General features: G+C 61.8%; 2 protein-coding genes across 2 annotated transcripts in view; one reads left to right on the top strand and one right to left on the bottom strand.

The window, feature by feature from the left end:
- Positions 1-15,562, top strand: part of PTCH2 (patched 2) — a 21,792-nt gene extending 6,230 nt beyond the window's left edge. Inside the window, 22 exon segments of the mRNA XM_050307075.1 lie at positions 4,524-4,713; positions 4,833-4,902; positions 5,123-5,214; positions 7,178-7,373; positions 7,464-7,585; positions 7,861-8,008; positions 8,203-8,334; positions 8,414-8,569; positions 8,687-8,779; positions 8,868-8,993; positions 9,075-9,193; positions 9,307-9,712; positions 9,796-10,108; positions 10,364-10,506; positions 10,594-10,774; positions 11,215-11,498; positions 12,087-12,224; positions 12,340-12,482; positions 12,734-12,833; positions 13,241-13,486; positions 13,649-14,062; positions 14,178-15,562. Of these exon segments, the coding sequence (XP_050163032.1) occupies positions 4,524-4,713; positions 4,833-4,902; positions 5,123-5,214; positions 7,178-7,373; positions 7,464-7,585; positions 7,861-8,008; positions 8,203-8,334; positions 8,414-8,569; positions 8,687-8,779; positions 8,868-8,993; positions 9,075-9,193; positions 9,307-9,712; positions 9,796-10,108; positions 10,364-10,506; positions 10,594-10,774; positions 11,215-11,498; positions 12,087-12,224; positions 12,340-12,482; positions 12,734-12,833; positions 13,241-13,486; positions 13,649-14,062 (3,812 nt within the window). The 3' untranslated portion in view covers positions 14,178-15,562.
- On the bottom strand, positions 15,509-22,215 carry BTBD19 (BTB domain containing 19). Its single transcript, XM_050306918.1, has 8 exons — positions 22,121-22,215; positions 20,541-20,778; positions 20,099-20,152; positions 18,542-18,601; positions 17,295-17,363; positions 16,813-16,944; positions 16,516-16,641; positions 15,509-16,403 (listed from the first exon to the last, which is right to left on the bottom strand). Exons 1-8 carry the CDS (start codon positions 22,207-22,209, stop codon positions 16,269-16,271), a joined length of 903 nt encoding a protein of 300 aa, XP_050162875.1. The 5' UTR covers positions 22,210-22,215; the 3' UTR covers positions 15,509-16,268.

Genomic DNA, 22,215 nt, shown 5'->3' with positions numbered 1-22,215 from the left:
GGTCGTGCTGTCCCCTCGGAGCTGGCCGGGGCGGTGCGAGCTCCCGGCGTCCCCCCTCCCTGCGCTGGGAACCGCCGCCCCGCGATTTGGGGTAATAAAGACATTAATTTAGCTTTGCCGTTAAACAAAAGAGTTTGGCCGGGGCCGGCGGCTGGGGAGCTGGCCCCAAACGGACCCTTTCAGCCGCTGGCTTTTTGAAGGCGTCCCCCTCTTCTGCCGCCCCTCTTGACTTAGCTGGGGAGCCCCTCTGGTGGGGCTGGGTTTAGTCGGAGGTGCCAGGGCAGGGCCGAGCCCTCGTTCATCCCTCAGTGCTGCTGGGGACACCCATCTGCCACCCAGCTGCCCCCCTTCCCCGGGACCAGCCGTGGGGTGAATGGGGCTGGGAGGACTTGTTTTGACAGGACGGGGCCGCCGGGCTTTTGGCGAGGCCGGCGGTAGCGGCCGGGACAGGTAAAAATGGCTCTTTCAGCGTGCCCTGGGCGAGACTTCCTCCAGAGCAGCATGGGTCCTTTCACTGCCTCCCTAATCCAGCTAATCCGCCCCACAACACTTTGAAGGTGGCCTCCGGTTTGCACGCTGCTCAGCACGGGAAGCTGCTGCTGCCGAGGGATGCTTGGGGCGGTGCCTCGGGACCCCATCCCACCGGGATGCGGGGTAGTGCTTGAGTTGCAGGGTGGTGCTGGCATCCCTCTGATGCCCCCGGGGCTCTAATCACCCAGGGTGGGCACATCCACCGGCGGGATGCGCTCAGTCTGTGCCGAGGGATGGCTCACGGGCCAGTGTTTGCCCCTGCGGGTGCCCCTTGTAGCATTGTAGCAGAGTGGGGTCCCCATGGGGATGGCTTTTCCCAGGGGATCTCAGCATGGCTCAGCTGTGCACTTGAGAGGAGGTTTCCAACTCTAGCATTGGGATGTTGTGCTGTGGAAAGGGGGCTGCTCACCAAGGGACCTCCCCCTTACTGCCCCCAGCTCTTCCCTTGCACAGCTGGAGCTGGGGTCAGGGCTTCAGCATCCCCTGAGCATCAGCTGAATCTGGGACTCACCACATTAGTTGCCACATCTCGTAGCCCCATTACAGCAGGCAGGACAGGGCCTGATTTTTGGGGGTCAAGTGAGGATGTGTACCTGGGCGTGCTCTCTTCCTCCTATCCTGTCCCACCCAGGTCACCCACGCAGTGGTGACAGCTGCTGGCAGTGCCTGGGTCCCATCTGCAGTGTGGTGACACTGCTGTTGACCATAGCGTGCACGCACCCTGGGGGGACGCAGAGTGGCCCTTGCAGCAGCATGCACCTCCTGGGAGCACACCAGTGCCTCTCTGTGGCCCTCAGCACCTCCCACATCCCTCCCTCGTCTTCACCCTTGCCAGGCAGGGAGGGCTCAGTGTGGGGCTGGCAGCCTGCCCCGACCCACTGCCCTCCCACTGCCACCCGGACACGCTGCCCTGGCACGCTCAGCATGCTACCCCCCACCCTTGGGTGCCTGGAGACAGGGCTTTGCCCACCTACTGCCCTGGGAAAGCTTGGTGGAATGTCCCCTTGCGGTCACTTACAGGTGGGGTGGCTGCATGGGGGCCAGCCCCTGTGCTGGGGGCTTTGCAGCTGTGCTTATCTGACCCCAAACCCACTGGGTTGAGTCTGGGAGCTTCTGGCAGCCCCTGGGAGGATGTGGGGTGAGCTGGGGTCAGACCCCTTCCTGGTCGGGCGGGGGCAGCACAAGGGCTGGGGATCTGCAGTGGCTGGAGCAGCCGGGGGCACAAGCCAGTCCCACTGGGCAAGGGTGAGCTGGCTGTAGTGCTGTAGCTGTGGGTCCTGTGCCAGGAGGGTTTGGGGAGCAGTGGCAGGGGGGTGGCTCAGGCAGGGTGGCCAGGAAGGGGGCAGGGAGGCTCCTGCCTTGCTCTGTAATTTTGTGGCGGATGCTGTAATTATGGGGAGGGCTCCCCCGGCACGGCCCGCAGAGGGAGGCAGCCGCACACGCAGCCGTCCTCGCTGCCAGGGACCCTGTCCCCTCCTTGGCACTCGTACCCTCCCTGCTTGGGCACGGCAGGAGCCTGCTCTGCACCCCTCGTGTTTGGAGTGCTAGTGGGCATGGGGTCCCAATCCACCCTCCAGCCCACACTGCTGTGAGCCTGCACCCCACAACACCCCAGCATGAAACCCCCAGCCAGTGGTACCCAGGAGTGGGGTGCCCACCCCACAGAGGATGCTCATGCAAGGCATGACTGCCCTGGAGGACTGTCCTGCCCCCAGGCCCTACTGTGAGATTTTGGGGGGATGTGAGGGTCCAGGGGGGGTTGAAGCCAAGCCCTGCCGGGGAGCAGAGCAGGCTGTTAGTAAGCAGGACCCGGACGCCTGATTGGAACCAGAGAGCCCTTCGCATGAAAAAGCCAAGGGCTCCCTTTGTTAATTGGAATTAAAAAACAAAACCAAAAAAACAAAACCAAACAACAACAACCAAAAAAAAAAAAAAAAAAAGGAAGAATTTACATACAGTTCCTCATTAACGTGCTCATTGTTGGTATTGGGGTGCCCCCCCAGCCTCCTCCCCGGCCGGGGGGCTGCGTGGGGCGTCTCGCCCCGCTCCCGGGCTGGCCGGCCGGCGGGCGCGCGCCCGTTTGAAGTGTCCTTGGCAGCCCTGTGTGCGCTGCCTTGTCTTTTCATGTTGCTCTTTGGTTAATTAGGGTGTTGGAATTTGAGGCTTCCTCACGGCCTTTGAAGCTTGCTGACGGCTTGCAGTGCCCTGTTCCAAATTAACACTAATTACAAGGGACGGCTTTTGATTTTCTCTCTTTTTTTTTTTTTTTTTTCTCTCTTTAATTTTTCGGGGGGCTCCCCACCCCCCCACTTGCAGATGTGTAGCTCCTCCCGCAGCCGTGCTGGGTGGAGATGCCGGCAGGGCACAGCAGGATGCATCCCCTGGGAGCGAGGCTGGGCACCCCCCCATTGCTGTGTCCCACCTCCCGCCCGGGTTCGGTGTGGGTGGCATGGCTGAGATCAGAGCAGCTTGGCGCACCTCCTGCCCGACCTCCCAGCCTGCTGGGAATGGGATGGGCGTCCTGTTTTCCCCCCCGTGACACCCACCCTCCCTGTGTCCTCGTCCCCTCGCCCTGGGTGCTGCTATCCCCTCTGACACACACACAAAAGCCGTGGCCATGTCCCCCCCCTCCCTGTCCCTGGCACAACCTCCATCCCAACTGGCATCTGATGGACACCAGCTGCTCCCTGGCCCAGCCAGAAACAATAAAGATGCTTTGCCCTCCCCGTTCCCAAAAAGCAGGGAAAAAAAAACCCCAAAACACCAACCCATATAATAAGTCATTAAAAGGGAAGATTCTGCTCCTTATTTGCGGTCTCGCTCCGGCCTCCTCAGTGCTGGCTGGGGGCCAGGCCCGCCGGGGCCCCCGCCTCTTGCTGAGGAAGCGTCCTGGTGCAGATGAATCCTCAGCCCCTCCAGCTTCCCTGGGGCTGGGCAGGAGCTGGCACTGCCTTGGGGTGTACCCGATGCTGGGCACCCCGGGGTACCCCTGCTGGGTGGCACTGGGATGGGGGCTGCACACAGCATCCCTCCTGGCCTGGGCAGGGCATTGGGAGCAGTGCAGCTGAGTGCTGCACTTGGAGGGTGTCTCAGGAACCACTTCCCCCCCCTCCTCTGGGCTGTGTCATCCCCCACTTTGCTGTGCCAGGAGGGATGGGAGCCTCTCATTCAAAGGGGATGGGGACAACTGTCCCGGGATGGTGCTCAGCCACGCGAAAGACCATGCAGGGTTTGGTCCCAGCCCCAGCCACGCTGGCTGGGAGGGGATTCCTCTTCCACGCCGAGGCAGCCGCAAATGAAGTCGGCGGCTTCTCCCGGAAACCTTGGCCCTGCTGTGCTTGGAGCTCTCCTGCTGCCATCAAGGGACAGATCCCAGAGCCTTGGCAGGGCAGAGTGACGTCCCAAGCACCGTCTCCCTCCCCTGTCCCCAAACTCCTCTAGGGACAGCCTACACCTGGCAGGCACTTGGGGGTGCCTTCCTCTCCCTACACCCATTCCCTGGTCAAAACGCTGCCTGCCTTGGAGTGCCAGGGAGCAGCTGGGATGGGATGGGATGGGATGGGGTGTCCCCAGTTTCACTTGCTGCATCAGGGGCTGGTTTGGGGCATTTGCAGCACCCACAACAGTGCACAGGTGGACATCCCCTCTGCTTCACCAACCATCTCTCTGTGGGGTTTTTGTGGGGAAAGCAAAGCCAACAAGCTGTTCTGGGACTGAAAACAGCCATGTTGGTGGGAAGAGGGATGCCTGGTCCAGTGTGTCCTGAGGTGCTCTCTGTCTGGGTCCCCTGGGTGTGAGCACCCAGAGGACGCAGCAGTTGGGAAACCCCACATCAAGAAGTCCTGCTGGGTTAACATGGCACCATCTGATGTTGTGGTGCCTTGCTCCTGCCCCTCCCATTCCCTAGGCATCCTGATGGGCAGGACGAATTGGTGGGATGGGGGTTCTGCCAGCCCTGGCACTGACAGGACACATTATGGTCCCCTCCACAGCGGGCAGCCGGGTGAGCCAGGAGCTGCGCTACACCAAGGAGAAGCTGGGCGAGGAATCTGTCTACACCTCCCAGATGTTGATCCAGACCCCGAAGAGGGATGGGGACAATATCCTGACGCAGGAGGCCCTGCAGCTCCACCTCGAGGCAGCCCTGGCAGCCAGCAAGGTCCAGGTCTCACTGTACGGAAAGTGAGTCCAGCTCCAGATGGGGGACGGGGATCCCCACTGTGCCCTGCATGTCCCACCAGCCCTTGCCATGTCCCCTATTGGATTCTGCCCGTTCTCAGCTCTTCCTTCTGCCTTTCCAGATCGTGGGATTTGAACAAGATTTGCTACAAGTCAGGTGTCCCCATCATTGAGAATGGCATGATAGAGAGGGTAAGTGCTGGTCATGGCATGGCCCCTGGGAGCCCCCAACAGGAGATTAGTCCCTTGGAGAATGGCAGGGGATGGGCTGTGGTGGGGACAGGGCTGGTGCTGCAAAGGCACTGGTGGCTGCATGAGGGAAGGTGCAGGTTTGGGAAGCCCAGCAGTGCTGGGGGGAGATTGGGAGATCTAATCCATCCCTGCTGACCCCTCGCATCTCCTTCTCCCACAGATGATAGAGAAGCTGTTCCCCTGCGTGATCCTGACACCACTGGACTGCTTCTGGGAAGGCTCCAAGCTGCAGGGAGGCTCAGCCTATCTCCCGTGAGTTTGTGTGGGGGAGTGTCCTAGGTGTGGGTGGCCATGGGTGAGAACAGGAGCTGGGGGTGCTGCCAAGGGGCTGTACTTGACCTTCCTTTGCAACTTGACCCTGCCTGCTCCACGGTGCCCCAGTGCTGCTGCAGCTTGTCCTGCTCAGCCCCAGGAGGGTCCCACCAACATTGCTGTCCTGCTGGGTCAACACCCTGGGGACGGGTCCCTGTTCTTGCCTGCCTGGCCTCGGTGGCACGGGCAGGGCTGCACCACCATGGCAGGGGGGCTGCAGCCCTCAGGCAGGATCTGGCTTGTCCCTGCCATGCCATGCTGTCCCCCCAGCCAGGGATGGGGACAGTAGCTGTGCCGCAGGCAGGTCCTTGAGGCTGCTCCACCGCCCCAGACCCCTTCATGGGCACCACGGTGGTGAGGAGGCACCCACACTCCTGAGCTGTGCCAAGGGGCACGGAGGAGGCAGAGTCCCTGGGTGGGTGGCAGGTGACTCCCAGCCAGCTCCTCGCACCGCGGTGGTGGGGCTGGGGACCCCGGGCTGGGCCAGGGGAGCCCCCCCCCACATTCCTTCTGTTTACGCGTGTGTTTGTCCGGGAGAGCTGGGGCGGCTTGTGCATTGTCAGCAAACGCAGCCCCGCGCTTTCTCATGCTAATGTTGCTCTGAAAGCTGCCCCTTGCCAAACAGATGAAATAGTGGCCTTATTCAGGCTGCTGCGGACGGGAGGAGGGGGAAGGGGCCGCAGCATCCCCAGCCAGGACTAGGGGGCCGGTTTTGGACCCCTCCCCAGGACCTCAGGTTCTCCCCATCCCAGCCTGCGGAGCTGCTGGGAGCAGGAGCAAGTGGGACTGGGGTGGCTGTGTCAATCAGGATGCTGGTGACATCACCTGCCATGGTGGGCAGCATCCTGGGGCTGGGGTACACGGCAGGCAGGGTGGCACCCGCAGCAGCGATGGGACTCATCTCTCCTCGCAGCTGAGTGGGTGCCCAGGCAGGCACCCTGGCTGAGCGCCGGCCAGCCCATGGGGACTCGTCCCCCTTTTTAACGCCGAGGGGTGAGCGGGGCGGGAGCTGGGAGAACAAAGAGCAGCAATCTATGGAAAGACAAAAGGATTTGCCCTGGCTCAGTGAAGCAAGCGAAAGCAGATAAAAGGGGCTCTCTTTGGAAGCAGCAGCAGCTCCGGTTGGTATGTGGGAATCTCGAGCGGCCAGCTCTGGCCCAGCCAGCCTTCATGAATTATTAGGCTGTGTTTCTCCCCAGAGCCCACACTTGCTTGGGGCTTTTTCTTCCCCTCTTTGGAGCGCTGGGCTGGGTTACTGGCTTTTTTGTGTGTCTTTTCTGTCTTAAAAAAGAAGCTGAGTGAGGCTGGAAGCTGGCCCCCAGCTCCCCGGGCTGGGGTGGAGGGAGCAGAGCATCTGCAGGCAATGGGAAAAACCCTTTTCCTGGGTACCCAAGTCCCGTGGGGTCCTGCTGGACCTCCAAGCACCTGGTCCATGCCTAGTTCCCAGCACTGTCCTGAGCCTCCAGAACCTCTGCTGAGCCCCAAGCTCTCCAGCCTGGGGGGAGATGGCAGGAAAGGCTGTAGGGTGTACTGGGAGCTCTTGCCTGCGTGCTCCCCTCTATCAAGATGTTAGCCCACGGGCAGTAATCGGCCTGACTGCTCACACAAAGCGGGGCCAGGCAGCAGGGCCGGCTCCCCCCGCTTTGTGCCGGACTAACAGGATCAGGCACGCTACTTGACTCAGGGCATGGCCCGCTGCGCCGCACAGGGCACGGGGGATGCCGCAGGAGCCCCGGCAGGGGGTAAGGGATGTGCTGGGGACTGATGCTGCTCCTCTGTATCCTCGCACCCTGCCTTTGAGGGCACCCCCAGGACCCGTGGGATGGGTTGGCAGTGGTGGTGGTGGTGGTACTGCGCGTGGGTTTTGGCATCCCGCATCACCCCAGTCCTGCTCTCTGCCCAGGGGCCGCCCCGACATCCAGTGGAGCAACCTCGACCCTCTGCAGTTGATGGAGGAGCTGGGGCAGTTCACATCCCTGGAAGGCTTCAAAGAGCTGCTGGACAAGGCAGAGGTGGGGCAGGCTTACATGGAGCGGCCCTGTCTGGACCCCCGGGACCCCCAATGCCCCCTCAGTGCCCCCAACAAGCAGAGCCAGCAGGTGGGTCACAGTCCATGAGGACCAGGAATGGTGTGGGGGTTACTGCTCTCCTGCCTGCCCCACGATCCTAACACCTCCCTTCACCTGCAGAACCCCGACATCCCGGCTGAACTCTCAGGGGGCTGCCATGGCTTCTCCAGGAAGTTCATGCGCTGGCAGCAGGAGCTGATTTTAGGCGGCACGACCAAAGACTCCCAGGGCAAGCTGCTACGGTGAGAGCTGCTGCAGTGTGGGCATCCCCAGGCACAGTGCAGGAAACCTGCCCTGGCTGCCAGAGGGGCTGTGGGGATGTCTGGGAGGTTGGTGAGTGCGTGGGGCTAGTGAACAGGGCAGCACTTTGGAGCAAGGGGAGGCAACGGGGCAGGATGCCTGGGTCCTCTCCTGGGTGCCTGCAGTGGGGCTGAGTGCTCTGGGGTGGGGGATGGACCCATTCCTGCATCCTGGGGCACTGCAGCCGGTCCCAGCGAGGTGCGTGCCTGTTCCTCAGCGCCGAGGCCCTGCAGACCATGTTCCTCCTCATGAGCCCTCGGCAGCTCTATGAGCACTTCAAGGATGACTACGAGATCCATGACATCAGCTGGAGTGAGGAGAAGGCAGGAGCAATCCTGGAGGCCTGGCAGAGGAAATTTGTGGAGGTAGGCATCGGGAACAACCCCCACATGGGGCTTGTGCAGGGATGAGCCTGTGCATGGCATCCTCCTGTGCCCTGGTTTTCTTGTGGCCACGGGTCCTGGAACTACTCTCTTGTGGTCCAGTGAATGGCTCTGGGGTGGTTGTACTTCAGAGTGGGGGGGGTCCTCACTCCTCTAACGGGGTGCACTTCCTGCAGCTGGCACAGGACTCCATCCCTCCCAACGCCACACAGAGCGTCCACGCTTTCTCCACCACCACGCTCAACGACATCATGAAGTCCTTCTCTGACGTCAGTGCCATCCGGGTGGCCGGGGGCTACCTCCTCATGGTGCGTGTGTCCCTTCTCTCTGTCCTCCGCCATCCCTCTGTCGCCCCCCCGTTCCCACTAACCCACTGTGCTCTTCCAGCTGGCCTATGCCTGTGTCACCATGCTGCGGTGGGACTGCTCCAAGTCCCAGGGGGCCGTGGGCCTGGCTGGGGTCCTGCTTGTGGCTCTCTCCGTCGCCTCTGGCCTGGGGCTTTGCTCACTGCTGGGCATCTCCTTCAATGCAGCCACCACCCAGGTACGTGCTGGGGGAAAAGCCTGCAGGGTGGGTGGGACCCTGGGGGCTGTGGGGTGGCTGGGTCCCCTCACAGGTGGTGACCGTGTCTGTCTACTGACACTGACTGCTCTATGGCAGGTCCTGCCGTTCCTGGCCCTTGGCATTGGGGTGGATGACATGTTCCTCTTGGCTCATGCCTTCACTGAGACCAGCCAGCATGTCCCCTTCAAGGTGAGCACTGAGCACTGCCCGGGGGCTCCTCAGCCCCCTCCCAGCTCCCCGTGGCCCCTCTCATCACCCCCTCTTTCTGTCCCCGCAGGAGCGGACGGGTGAGTGTCTGAAACGCATGGGGACCAGCGTGGCTCTCACCTCCGTCAGCAACATGATCGCCTTCTTCATGGCAGCCCTGGTGCCCATCCCTGCCCTGCGTGCCTTCTCCCTCCAGGTAGGCCCACAGTCCATCTCTGGGGGATGGGAAGGGCTGGCCAGACCCGGCTCTGATGTGTGTCTCCCACTTCCTCTGCAGGCTGCAGTGGTTGTGGTGTTCAACTTCGCCATGGTGCTGTTTGTGTTCCCCGCTATCCTGAGCCTGGACCTGCACCGCCGGGAGAAACGCCGGCTCGACATCCTCTGCTGCTTCTATAGGTACTGCTGCTGGGCTGGCTGGGATGGGGCTGACCCTGCAGTTCCCCCAAGAAGCATGGGGTGGCTAAACGTCTTCTCATCCTTCCCTGTCTCCTCCTTTACTCTCCCCACAGCCCTTGCTCTTCACGGGTTATCCAGATTCAGCCGCAAGAGCTTGCTGACGCCAACGACAACCACGCCTGCCACCCGTCCCCTTATGGGCATCCCGGCGTGGCCACCAGCACCCAGATCACCACCACCGTGCAAGCCTTCACCCGGTGCGACCCCTCAGGCCACCACATCGTCACCGTCCTGCCGCCCACCTCCCAGGTGTGCACCTCGCCTGCCGTCCTCCTGCCCCCCAGCGACCCCCTGGGCTCTCAGGTCTTCGCCCCATCCAGCTCCACCCGGGATCTGCTGGCCCAGCTGGATGAGGCCAAGGGTAGGCGGGAGTGCGTCCCCCTGCCCTTCTGCCGCTGGAGCCTCGCTGACTTCGCCCGTGAGAAGTACGCCCCGCTCCTCCTGCGGACCCGGACCAAGGTGAGGTGGAGGCGGCCCTGGTGGTGCCACCCAAGGTGGGTGGGTGGCACAGGACCCTGCCTGACCCCCCGCTGTCCCCACAGGCGGTAGTGGTGGTGCTGTTCCTGGCACTGCTGGGGCTGAGCCTCTACGGCACCACCATGGTGCACGATGGCCTCTACCTGACGGACATCGTGCCACGGGACACCAAGGCCCACGCCTTCATCTCGGCCCAGTTCAAGTACTTCTCCTTCTACAACATGTTCATTGTCACCAAGGGTGGCTTCCACTACCCGGGTGCCCAAGCTGCCCTGCTGAGCCTGCACCAGGCCTTCAGCACCGTCAAATATGTGGTGCGGGAGGGAAACCGCGACCTGCCCAAGATGTGGCTCCATTACTTCCAGGACTGGCTGCGAGGTGAGGGACATGTCTCTTCTCCATGATCTCCCCTGTCCAACCACCCTCTCCCCAGCCTTCATCCTTCCTGCTGACCTGGGAATGCCTTTTCTGGTGTACAGCACCCTGGGTAGTCACAAAGTGCCCGGCACTGTAAGCTGAGCCTTGGGGTTTCTGTGCACCCATCCCGCTGGCACCATGCTCCCTGGGTCACATGGGGTGGTGTGCAGGATGGTGTGTCCCCAGGGATGCTGAGCCCCCGTGCTGCATCCCCAGGGCTTCAGGCCACCTTCGACAGGGACTGGCAGGCCGGGCGCATCACCCATGACAGCTACCGCAACGGCTCCGAGGACGGGGCGCTGGCATACAAACTGCTAATCCAGACCGGCAACAAGAAGGAGCCCTTCAACTTCAATCAGGTGCGTGGGGACAGGGATGGGGTGAGTGGGCTGGGGACAGCTCTGCGCCTGCTGCCTAGCTCATGCCCTCTCCTGTCTCTCCCGTAGCTGACCACGCGGCGGCTGGTGGATGAGAATGGCATCATCCCCCCTGACACCTTCTATATCTGCCTGACTGTGTGGGCCAGCAACGACCCCCTGGGCTTTGCCGCCTCACAGGCCAACTTCTACCCCCCACCACCTGAGTGGATTCATGACAAGTACGACACCACGGGCGAGAACCTGCGAAGTGAGTGAGCACAGACCCACACCTTTTTGCCCTGAAGGAAAACCCCCCACGTCCCCCATGCCATCTGATAAACTGCCTTGCTTCTCAGTGCCCCAACCTTGTCCCCCTGCACTCCACACCGTGAGCAGCCCTCTCTGCACTCCCTGTGCTCTTAGCACACAGCAACGCACCCCTGCTCCAGCTCATGAGCATCTCACTGCAAAAAAGCCCCTCAATGCCCTTTCTGCTCCGTGTGACCCACTACCCAACAAGCATCCTGCTGGCAGGAAAACCCCCTCCTCCTTGCCCTCAGTCTGCTCCCCACACACTCCAAACAGCCATGGTACCGAGCCAGGCATCAGGCTACCCAGGCTGCGCTCAGACTGGTGTGACTGTGGTGCTCTCATGTGGTGCTGTAGCCCTATACTGCTGTACCCTCACACTGCCCGTTCTCTCCCCAGTCCCAGCAGCCCAGCCGCTGGAGTTCGCCCAGTTCCCTTTCTACCTGAGTGGGCTGCGTCGCACGTCCGACTTCGTGGAGGCGATTGAGAGCGTGCGGGCCATCTGCCGGGAGGCCGCCCAGCGCCACGGCGTGCTCAGCTACCCCAGCGGGTACCCCTTCCTCTTCTGGGAGCAGTACATCGGCCTGCGGCACTGGTTCCTGCTGGCCATCAGCATCCTGCTGGCCTGCACCTTCCTCGTCTGCGCCCTGCTGCTGCTCAACCCCTGGACAGCTGGCATCATCGTGAGTACGCACCCTGATGCACGGGGACGGTCCTGATGGGTGGGGTCAGGGGCATCCAGCCTTTCTCCCCTGTCCTGCTGAGTGGCCCTGGGTACCTGTGTCATGGGAATCTGGGCGATGGGGTGGCCAGGGGCACCGTGGGGAGGAAGGGACACCCATATAAGGGTGGCAGTGGGTGGGGGACTCCTGTGTGGGAGGGATCAGTTACATCGCTGATGAAGGGAACATATGGAGGGCACACCTGGGGACATCCATGAAGAAAGGGGTGATGGAAACACCCATATGGAGGTGGCAGTGAGTGGGGGACCAATATGGAGGGATTAGGGACACCTCTTAGGAAGGGAAGGTGTGTAGTGGGCAGGGGTTTAAGGATATTCGTGCAGAGCACGGTGAGGGCCACCCCCAATAGGTGGGACAGACAGACACTCCAAATAGGGGCTGGCTGGGATAGAAATACAGAGGGAACCCAAATAGAGGGAAAAGGGTCAGTGAGGTGAAGCTGCCCTATATGGAGGAGTAGCATCAAGCTTACCAGGCAGAGCAGACAGCCAGTCAGAGCCACCCCTGACTGACCCCACCACCCCCCAGGTCTCCATCCTGGCCATGATGGCTGTGGAACTGTTTGGCATCATGGGGCTGATGGGCATCAAGCTGAGCGCCATCCCAGTGGTCATCCTCATCGCCTCGGTGGGCATCGGTGTGGAGTTCACTGTTCACGTGGCCCTGGTGAGTACAGTTCCCACGCCCTGGCACCCTCACCCCCTTGGCCATATTCCAATGGGTGGCACACCATGGGTGGCACACAGGGACAAGCCCCGTGTGACATCCCCATCCCACTCAGGGCTTCCTGACAGCTGTGGGGAGCAGGAACGTGCGCTCGGCCGCGGCGCTGGAACACACCTTTGCCCCCGTGATGGATGGTGCTGTCTCCACCCTCCTGGGTGTCCTCATGCTGGCCGGCTCCGAGTTTGACTTCATCATAAGGTGAGCACTGAAGGAGGGTAAACCAGCCACTTGCTGCCCTCCAAAAGCTTTGGCAAAGGGAGCTGTTGAGTGTGGCAGTTCCTCAGGCTGACGGTGGGGATGTGTGGCAGCTGGTGAGGATGTGTCTTGCTGGGGACACCCGTTCCGTCTTGCATGGAGGCTGGGAGGATGTGGCATGGGAAGCCAGGTTTGGGGTGGGATGTGATTCATAATGGCTGTGCCTGCTTACCCCTCTGCCTGTGGCCCCCCAGGTACTTCTTTGCGGTGCTGACCATCCTGACACTGCTGGGGCTGCTCAACGGGCTGGTGCTGCTGCCCGTCCTGCTCTCGGTCGTCGGGCCACCCCCTGAGGTACAAGACCCCCCACCCTGCCTATCCCTGGCCCTCCCCAACCCTGTACCTACCTCTTTCCATGCCCCATTGCCCCTCACCCTGTCCCCCCTTCACCCTATACCCATGCTTGTTTTTTCCAGTCCCAACCTTGTGTCCTACCCACCTGAGTCCTTCCATCACCCTGTACCATCCCTCCTTTACCTCATCTTTTCTCTGACCCATATTTAATTTACCCCTACCTAACTCCATTCCTCCCTCACCCCACACTCAACTTTCCCCATCTCTCCCTGACCCATTTTATCCCATCCCTGCTTCACCTGGGATCACCTGCATCCCCATCCTTGCATCAACCTAATACTCTGGTTCTCCACATTCTTCCATGGTTGTATGTCCCCGGCCCCTCCAACACTCTCTTCTCTCCTCAGGCATCCCTAGTGGATAATGGCTCCTGCCTAACCCCACCAGAGTCGGTGCCCCCATGCCTGGGCCCTGGGGGGCTGTATGTCCGGCGCTCTCCAGCCTGGCCTGCCACCTTCCCTGAGCCCTCGGACACGGAGCACTACACGGAGGGTGTGGGGCCAGGCAACCCCCGAGGACCCTTCATTGTGCCCCCCACCCCAGCACACATCCTTCTGGAGGCTGGCAAGGACCCCAGCTTCCCCCGCATCACCGTGAGTATCTCTACCCATCATGGCATCGCTGGCTCCCCTGTATTCCCTGGGAGAGGGTCATGGATAGAGCTGAAGGATGGGTGCCCATGGGGTCCCCTGTGGTGCTGGTGGAGGGATGCTCAGTATGACTGGGGACCCTCATGCTTCATGTTCCCCCTCCAGGTGCTGAAGCCCTACAAGGACAGCCTGGAGGTTCAGGGGAAGAAGGAGGCTTCTGGCCCGCAGCCCGCACCCACCCTGCCCTTTGGGGAGCCATGCCCCACACTGGCCCGGGAACACCTGCAGCCCTGCCCGCCAGGCACCCGGCCAGCCCCCGCTGCAGCCCTGCCCACCTACAGCACCCACCTGCAGGGTCCTGCTGGCAGCTACACCACCGTCACGGCCACCGCGTCGGTGACGGTGGCCCTGCACCCCACACTGCCTGGTTCCTACCCCAGCTTCAGCCCCGAGGGCTTCGCCAGCGGCGAGCGGGACTGCCTGGACGAGCCCAGCGTGCCCAGTACCAGTGGCACCGCCGTGCCCGATGCCTTTGAGATGCAGAGCATGGGACACCACGGGGCAGGTGCCCAGCGCTAGGTGAGCATGGGGACACCCTTCCCTGGGACTGGTGCGTGGCAGAGTGGGGGTGCGAGGTGTGTGTGGAGGGACCCAGCTGACCCCCCCAAATCTCTCTCTCTCTCTCTCTCTGCAGGTTGCTGGTTCCTGGGTAGAGCATCTCCCCAGCACCCGGTGGGCACACAGGAGGGTGCAGAGCGGGGTCGCCCACATTGTGCTGCTAATGGCCGGAGCGATCTCGGCCGAGGAGGACCGGCCCCCCTGCACCCTGCAACGGGGCTTGGTAGGGCAGGCTGGCACTTCTATGCAAGCTGTGTGCAGGCCACGCCATGCCCGCGTGTCCCTCACCCGAGGCTGTGCCGTTGGTGCCATGTCCTGTCACCCAGGGTTTGGGGTTATCCTGCCCTGGGCTTGTTGCCCCCCAGAAATGGAAGCACTAACTCCCCCCCTCTGTTTCTGGAGCTGCTGGCAAGGTGGACTTGGTGCCATGCCAGCTCCCCCTCTGTGGGGTCACTGCTTGCTCCCTATCACCTCCTCCTGGGACCACCCATCCCAGGCCATGAGCTGGGGTACCCCAACAGGGTGCCCTGATGCCCCCCGTCCTGATAAGGGGGCAGTCCCAGAGCCAGCTGTGCCCTGGCATGCCACAGGCAAGGCCTGGGGCGGGCACCCCCCACCTTTATTTATTGCAAAGGGAAACTATCTATAGAGAGATATATATTTTTAAGCTTATTTTAAAAGATTTATTTCTCAGCCTACAGCCTTGCCCCGCTGCCCAGAGTGCAGGCAGGGAGTGGGCAGACCCTTTGCCAGTGCAGGGCTGCCCAGTGGAGGCAGCAGGAGCCCAGGGGTGCAGACCTGGTTCATGCCCCCACTCCATGGGCAGCTCACCCCTTCCGATGCGCTACTCCGTGCCTCAGTTTCCCCAGTGGCAAGCATGGGAGGGCTGGACATCGTGGATGTGCCACGGTGGAGAAAGGGAGCCTGTTGCTCCCCACTGCACAGGCAGGATTTTGGAAGGGGGAGATCCTTGGACTGGTCCTTGCTGTGCCAAGCCCCTGAGCTGTCCCACGATCAGAGCCCCTCGTGCCACACCCAGTGCTCTGCCCAGGTGACGGCACGTGCTGGAGCACGCACAGGACAGTGCATGCTGACGTGGGCTCCCACGGTGCCACCGGGCACATCTTGCTGGGAAACCATATTTCTCACCGTGTCCCCATTGCAACGGGGCTGTCCCTGCAGCCAGCCCCTGCCCCCATCCCCACCCCGGGCACCGTCCGCGCCCTCACCCAGCACTTTAACTCCAGCGGTGTTTGCCGTGCCTGCAGCCCCAGCCCCCCCGGCCCCCAGACACTGCCGCTGAGCAGGGGTGGCCTCGGGGACCCTGTCCCCGTGCCAGGCGTGGGCACGGCGGGCAGCCTCCCCCCAACACGCCATCTAAGTTATTTATATCAAAGAGAGCAAAGGTTTATTTTTGTAGTTTGTACAGGCGGTAGTGGGGACCGAAGGTTTATTTTTAAAGAGTAAATATATATATTATATATAAATTACCTGCTGTGTCCGACCCTTTCTCCTGGCGGGTACAGCTGGAGTGGGGGTTTGTGTGCTTGAGACAGACCCAGCTGTGTGTGCACACGCAACATGGGGCGCAAGGGGGGTTGCACACTGTGTGTGTGTGTGGCAGATGGGGGGCTGGCAGCCTGTGTCAGTGTGTATGGGGGTGTGTGTGTGTGGCCTGCTGGCAGGGCTTGCACGGAGTTCAGGGGGATGGGAGCCTGTGGTGCTGTGCAGAGATGCCCGTGCTGCCTTTCCAGCTTGTCCCCCTCCCAAGCCCCGGGGGTGCCCGTGTCCCTGCCCAGGCAGGGGCTGGAGCTCTCTCGCTGCACCATGGCCCCGCTGCCGGGGGAGGGCAGCACGGCCCCGGGGAAGGGAGAGCTCACCCTGGGTCCCCATCCCGCAGGGACCCCTGCAGCCCTGCCACCCCTTGGCCACTGCATAGGCTGCCTGCCTGCCCTTGTACCCATCCCATAGCCCAGCTCCACCCTGCCCCCAGTCCCTGCATCCCTTTCTGGGGTGACCTTGGCATCCTGCCCTGGCCCGGATGCCGAGGCACAAGACAAAGCCACCTTATTGATGCTCTTGGCCGTGGCAGCATCGGTGCCCAGCCCCACAGCCTGCCCTGCTGCAGAACCCCTGGCTGGGCTGGATAAATCTCGTTTCCCAGCCCCTACTTGGTGTGTGGCTCGAGGTGGCGGTGATGGTCACGGGGCCGTGTGCCGCGGCGGGGCCGGCAGAGGCGGGAGGGCACCCCACTACCCTTCCTCAGCGCGTGGGCACGCCAGGCCGCCGCGATGCTCTCCACCTGTGGGGATGGGGAGAGGGACGGGGGCATTAAAACCCAAACCCCACCCTGCAGCATCCTCTAGCCCCGGAGTTGAGCCAGGATACCCCCCCAAGAACTGGCAGCAGCTCACCGGGATGAGCAGATCCCGCTGGTTGTGGCTCTCCAGTGTCACCAGTTCGCTGGGTGCCAGCAAGGGCAGACGCAGCTCCCGCACGGGCAGAGCAGCCACCTCAGGCACCGGCCGCTCCAGGACAGCCTGACAACAGCAGTGTGTGAGGGATAGGAATGGTGATGTCCTGGGCAGTGGGGAAGGCAGGGGCTTGGGGGTGAGTGACACAGCTGCTGTGTCCATCACACAGCCCTGGGACAGGGTGCCTGGGTTCCCAGCGTGGGCACCCCTGGGTGGTTGCTGCTGCATTACACTCACCGAGCTGACGTGTGCCCACTCCCGCACAGCCTGCACCAGGTCCAGCTCGTCCACGGCCAGGCGGTCGCTGCGCAGCACCCGCGTCAGCACCACATCGGAGAGCTCACGGAAGCCCTGTGTCCGCACCACTGCCTGCCAGCACAGCACAGCACCGGGGCACTGGAACCACGACCCCACAGAACCACCACCCCCCGGCAATGGGCCATCCAACCCACCCTGGTGCCATCCCTGCCTAGCACCCCAGCATCCCCCCACTCAGATCCTCAATGCCCTGGCACCCCAGTACCCACAGCGTGCCTCTGCCTGACACCCAGCATCTTCTCTCCAAATACCACTTGCTCCTTTTCCCAGCCTCCAGGCACCCCATTCTTAGGGGCCCTGCTCCCTTGCCTCATGCTGTGTCCCACAGTGTTCTCCATGCCACGTGCCCCCCACGCCCTGGGGCACCCTGCACCATGCTCCCCCATCACCTGGCGCCGTACCGCGGTGCAGCCCTCGATGAAGGCCAGGCAGTGCTGCTGGAGGTCTGTCTGCCCATAGGCCACCGCCGCCTGTGGGACAACACAGACACCTGCAAGTGAGCCTGGGGAAGGAGGGACCCCCCCTCAAAGCCCTACAGAGACATGGGCACTCTCAGGGACCCAGGTGAGGTGAACATCCTTGTGTGTGGGTATCATGGTGATGGTGTGGGGAGGAAGGGCACCTTCTGGCCTGACCCACGGCAAAGGTTTTTTTTGGTGGCTCTAACGCCCACAATGGTCATTCAGCCCCAGCATCAGCAGGAGACCTTATTTTCCACTGCTGCTCAGGAACATCACCCAGCCCACAGTGGGGGAGAAGCCCTGGTGTTGCTCTCACAAGGTCACTCTGTGGGCACGTGGGACCACCAGTCCCCAGTGCCCTGTTGCCAGCTTGACCCATAGATGCCATCCCCTACTGCAGCAGGAATTTGGGGTGCTCTCATTCCCCCCAGCCCTACCGAGCAGTGCTTGTCCCAGGGCTGGCACTGCCCTGGGCAGCAGGAGGGCACATCCCCTGTGTGCAGGGTATTCGGGACCAGCACAGGCAGGGTGAACATCACCTCCCCCTCCACCACAGCAGGGGACCAGCACTGACGCAAGAGGGGAGGGAAGACGAGCTGTTTTCTTCAGGTTTGTTTTGTTCTGGGGTTTTGGGGTTTCTTGTTTTGTTTCCTCCAGGCCAGTTTTAGCTCTGTTTATGCCGCGGTGGTCTGGCATCACATCTGGCTGGAGCTCTGTGCTCTGGGGCAGGCACCTCACCCCTAGAGGATCCCTTCAGCTTGTGGGAGATGAAACAAATCCCCTTCCTCTGGGGAACAGCCTTGGTCCCACCAAGTAGCACGGCAGAGCCATCAGGACCTCCCTGAGGCTGTTTTTAGGTGCCGGAACTCTCAGCAGGGGTTTTGGGACTGGCTCCCAGAAACCCAGTGCCTCCCCATTTCATGCAGATGATGGCAAGGCCCTGGCACTGGGGAGTTCTGGCCATCCTTGCTCAGGGTAGTGTGAGGACATTTCTCTGGCAGGCTCTGGTGGCCCCAGTGTCTCTTGCAGCCCTGGTACAACGTGCCGGCAGGGCAGCTTATGGACCAAAGCTGGGTAGATGGTGGTAGCCCCACCATCCAGACAAGAGCTGGAGGGTCAGGCCTGCTCCTGCCCCAAATTTTATGGCTATTTTTAACCCTTTTTGACACTACTGGTGTCACTCTTACCTGCAGGGCCTCGCAGACCTGCTCCACACTCAGCGTGTCCTTGATGAACTTGACGCAGAGCTGGAAGGTAGACAGGGAGAGGTTGGGCAGAGCAGGGACCCAACCCTGACATCCCCACGTGCAACTCTCAGCATCCCCTGAGTCCCTAGGACATGGGTCACAGGGCAGAGGCACTTTCAGGCCCCCCAGGGTTTCGTAAGATAGCAGTGGGCTGAGGGATGAGGTCTCACAGCATGGCTGTTGGCAGTCAGTTCAGCCACTGATTAAGCCAGGGGCCAAGCTTGATTTGACCAAACCCAGCCAGCCTGATAGCCCCAGGTGGGTCCCATTACCCTGTCAACAAACAACAGCCATGTTCTGCCACAGGGAACAATCCTGGTGCCAGGTGCAGTGCATTGGGTGATCCCAGCTTTGACTCAGCCCTGCCTGCCAGCTGTGCTCTGCCTGTGACTGCTGGGGGACTCCTCCTGCATCCCACACGAGTGATGCAGGCTGGATGCAGCCAGACCTGCACAATTATTGGTAAGTGGGACCTCACTCCTGCCCATCTCAGCTGCTTGGCAGAGTCCCTGGGAAACCCAAGGGGATGTCACATGCAGGGAGGAGTCAGCTGGGGCAGAAGGGCCCTGAGTCATTGGCAGGCAGGACATGAGGTCACCCTGCATCTGGGGATACAGTCACAGGCTTCCGAGCTATCCTTGGTCAGCCCCCTTTCCTCCCACCCCTCCTCATGCCTCTCCCCACTGCAGGTCATCACCCCTGAGGATGCATTTTCTGGGTGATGGGGTGTGACTTGTGTGGCTGGAGCACTGGGTCCCCCTTTTTTTCAACACCCCTTAAGCTGTTTGATAGCTCTGTACCACATCTGAGCTTTGGCCCCACGGGGTGATGGGGCAGGTCCCATCCCACCACCCTGGCAACACAGTAGCCTGTGGTTCCTCAGCTCCTGAGGTGCTTCCCCAGCGTGGTGGGAAGGGAGGGGAAGTCCTGGCCCGAGACAGCAGGTCACGCGTTCAGCCCGCTGTAATTCAGGAATCAGCCTGATGACGTGGCCTGGCCACCCTCCCCAACACCGAGCTGCTCCAGCTCCCTGCCCCCTCCTCTTTGCTCCCTGCTGTCCTCCCAAAACCTTCCCACCCAAAGCAGCATCCCCTTGGCAGCACCACAGCCGGGATGCTGACTGCTCCCAGGGGTCGGGGCTTTCTTTACTGCACCACTCTGCCAAACGACCAGAGAGAAATCATGGGCAACAGCACAGGGGCTTTCCTGCTGCTCTTTGCTGTGTGGGAGACGTGAAATCCCATGGCCTTCCCCATGATTTCCCAGGATTCCCCTGTGGGATTTCTGGACAGTGGTGCACCCCCTCAAGGGAGATCCCCATGCAGAGACCTTCCAGGATCGAGAAGCAGGACTGAGCCTGCGTTGGACCTGAGTGATGCACCACAGTGCTTTCCTCAGAGCCACCTTCAGCCACCAGCCGTGCAGGGACCATCTTGGGGTGCTCCCCAGCCTGGGGACACTCAGAGACCACCACCCCCAGTCTAAACAGGGCCATACCTTGCACAGGTCCTGCAAGCCGTACTCCACCGATGAGGTCAGCACCTCCAGTGCCTGCAGGCAAAAGGGATCTTGTGAGAATCAAGAGTGCAGGGCCATGGATGGGCACGGCAGCCCAAGGGCTTGTATGCTCCTGCCTCCCAGGTGGAGTATGGGGGGTAAGGCTGCCACATGCAGGCAAATTTAAGTCTCCTGCTGTGGTGTCCCCATTCCCAGCATCCAGGGTGTGCACAGCCAGCTGATCCAAGGCTGGGACAAGGTGCTCTGGACACCCCACTGCGCTGGGCTGAGACCCCACACACTCACTGCACTGTTAGCCAGCCAGAAAGCACCATGCAGATCATCTCCTCCAACTTTGGCACACCAAGGCCTGCAAAGCACCCCCTACTCCTGCATCCCCCCTTGTCCCTCCCATGTCCCCACCAGCCCCATCCCCACTCACGATGTGGCTGTTGAGCGTGACACTGTTGGTGTAGAGGAACTCGATGACAGCCAGGAAGACCTCAGGCTGCACGTTGCCCAGGATGAAGGGGCCCTGGGGTGGGACACTGCTGGAGGAGTCCTGGCTGCCCACTGGCACCTGGGTGAGCATCCCTCGGAAAGCCTGACAGCGGCACGCCAGCACACAGCGGTGAGCAAACACCTTCTGCTGCTCCGGGCCCACCACGAACGTCACATCGCTGCAGGGAGAGGGGACCGTGAGGGATGGGGTGCCTGGAAAGCAAGGGCACAGGATGCCCTGGGCTGGGACAGGGCAGACATGAAGGGACCTGCTGAGTGCCCATCCTAGCAGGGCAGTACCATTTAATTCAGGGGCTTTTAATGCTGTGTCCCAGCAGGGGCACAGAGGGGACCCTGTTGGCGGCTCCTTGCAGCCACCTGAATGCTGCAGCCAAGGTCAGATGGGTCCTCTGGAAAGCACAGAGAGCCACAGGGACTGGCAGAGACAGCCCTGAATGCCAGCACTGAGCAGAGCAGAGAAGGGCCAGGGACAGCTGGAGAAAGTGACTTTCTCTTTCGGCACAGCAGAGCCGAGGAAAGCGTGGCTGTCACCAGGATCAGCCTCCTTGACTCATGGGAACTGACTCATTGTCCCAGGGATGTGAAGCCTCCAGCATTGCTGCGGGTGGGGCTGGCACTGGCCCTCCCCAGGTCTATGGGACACGGCAGCCTATGGCACACACTGGGACACAAGGATGTAGAATGAAGGTGCAGGGTGCAGGCTGAAGGAGGAAGGATGCAGGATGAAGTAGATGTATGCAGAGCACAGATTACAGGATGCAGGATGAGAGGTGTGGGATGCAAGATGTGAGCAGCAGGATGCGGGTTGGGGATGACCAGGCAGCTGCTTCCCCACTGCCCAATGCTGTGGCTGGGGAGTTTTCACTGGGATTTCTCTTCTAGGTGGCCAAAACTTTCAGCAGGGATGGGGATTTCCTCAGATAGCTCTGGAATTTGTGCCAGACCTCAACAGGAAGTAGACAAAGAGGACCACAACCAGGCAGGACATACCATGCAGGTAAAGGACAGCCAAGGGAGCAGCTTTCCACTCTGTAAGGAGGTGTTAGGGACAGCCAGGCTGTCACTTGCCCCCTGGGGTGTGGGGAGGTTGGAAGTAAAGTGCTGGGGTGGGAAAGGAGCTGAGCACAGGAGGCTGTCCCTGGGGGTCACAGTGAATACCCCCACTCCTGCCAAGGGCAGGAGCCCCAGCATGGGATTTATGCTGGGACACTGCCTTGCCCATGTTGGCACCATGCCTGGGGACAGAGGGGCACACGTGGGGACTTTCCCTCCTCCAGGCAGGCGGTGCCTGTCCCGGGGGAAGAGGCTACACCCGGGCAGCCCTCGGCTCCTGTCGCCACGCGTGGTGACCCACGGCGAGCACAAGCCACGCTGGCCCCACCAGCTGCCCGGGGCTCCCTGCGCGGCCCCGCAGGCCCCAAACCCCCCTCAAGCAGCGCTCGGGGCCGCAGGGGCTCCGGCGTGGCTGGGCGGGGGGCGGCGGCCCCCCCGGCCCCTCACCTGAACTGGGGGTTGTTGACCAGGGTGCTCAGGGCGCTGCTGAAGGCGGCCACGTCGCCCTGCAGCCGCGCCGAGCAGGGCCCGGCCATGGGCGG

The sequence above is a fragment of the Myiozetetes cayanensis genome, unplaced genomic scaffold (assembly GCF_022539395.1).
Source record: "Myiozetetes cayanensis isolate MyiCay16 unplaced genomic scaffold, myiCay2020 scf12, whole genome shotgun sequence".
Classification (NCBI taxonomy): domain Eukaryota; kingdom Metazoa; phylum Chordata; class Aves; order Passeriformes; family Tyrannidae; genus Myiozetetes; species Myiozetetes cayanensis.
Note: the sequence above shows the minus strand (reverse complement) of the source record. Positions and strands in the feature narration are given on the sequence as shown.

What these genes read in the sequence shown, in the direction of transcription:
- BTBD19 (XM_050306918.1), bottom strand. Translation starts at nt 22,209, where the DNA reads ATGGCCGGGCCCTGCTCGGCGCGGCTGCAGGGCGACGTGGCCGCCTTC. An exon ending in GTCAACAACCCCCAGTTCAG is followed by an intron (nt 20,779 to 22,120) that starts GTGAGGGGCCGG and finishes CTCTCCCTGCAG; the next exon opens with CGATGTGACGTTCGTGGTGG. An exon ending in TCATCGAGGGCTGCACCGCG is followed by an intron (nt 16,945 to 17,294) that starts GTACGGCGCCAG and finishes CTGTGCTGGCAG; the next exon opens with GCAGTGGTGCGGACACAGGG.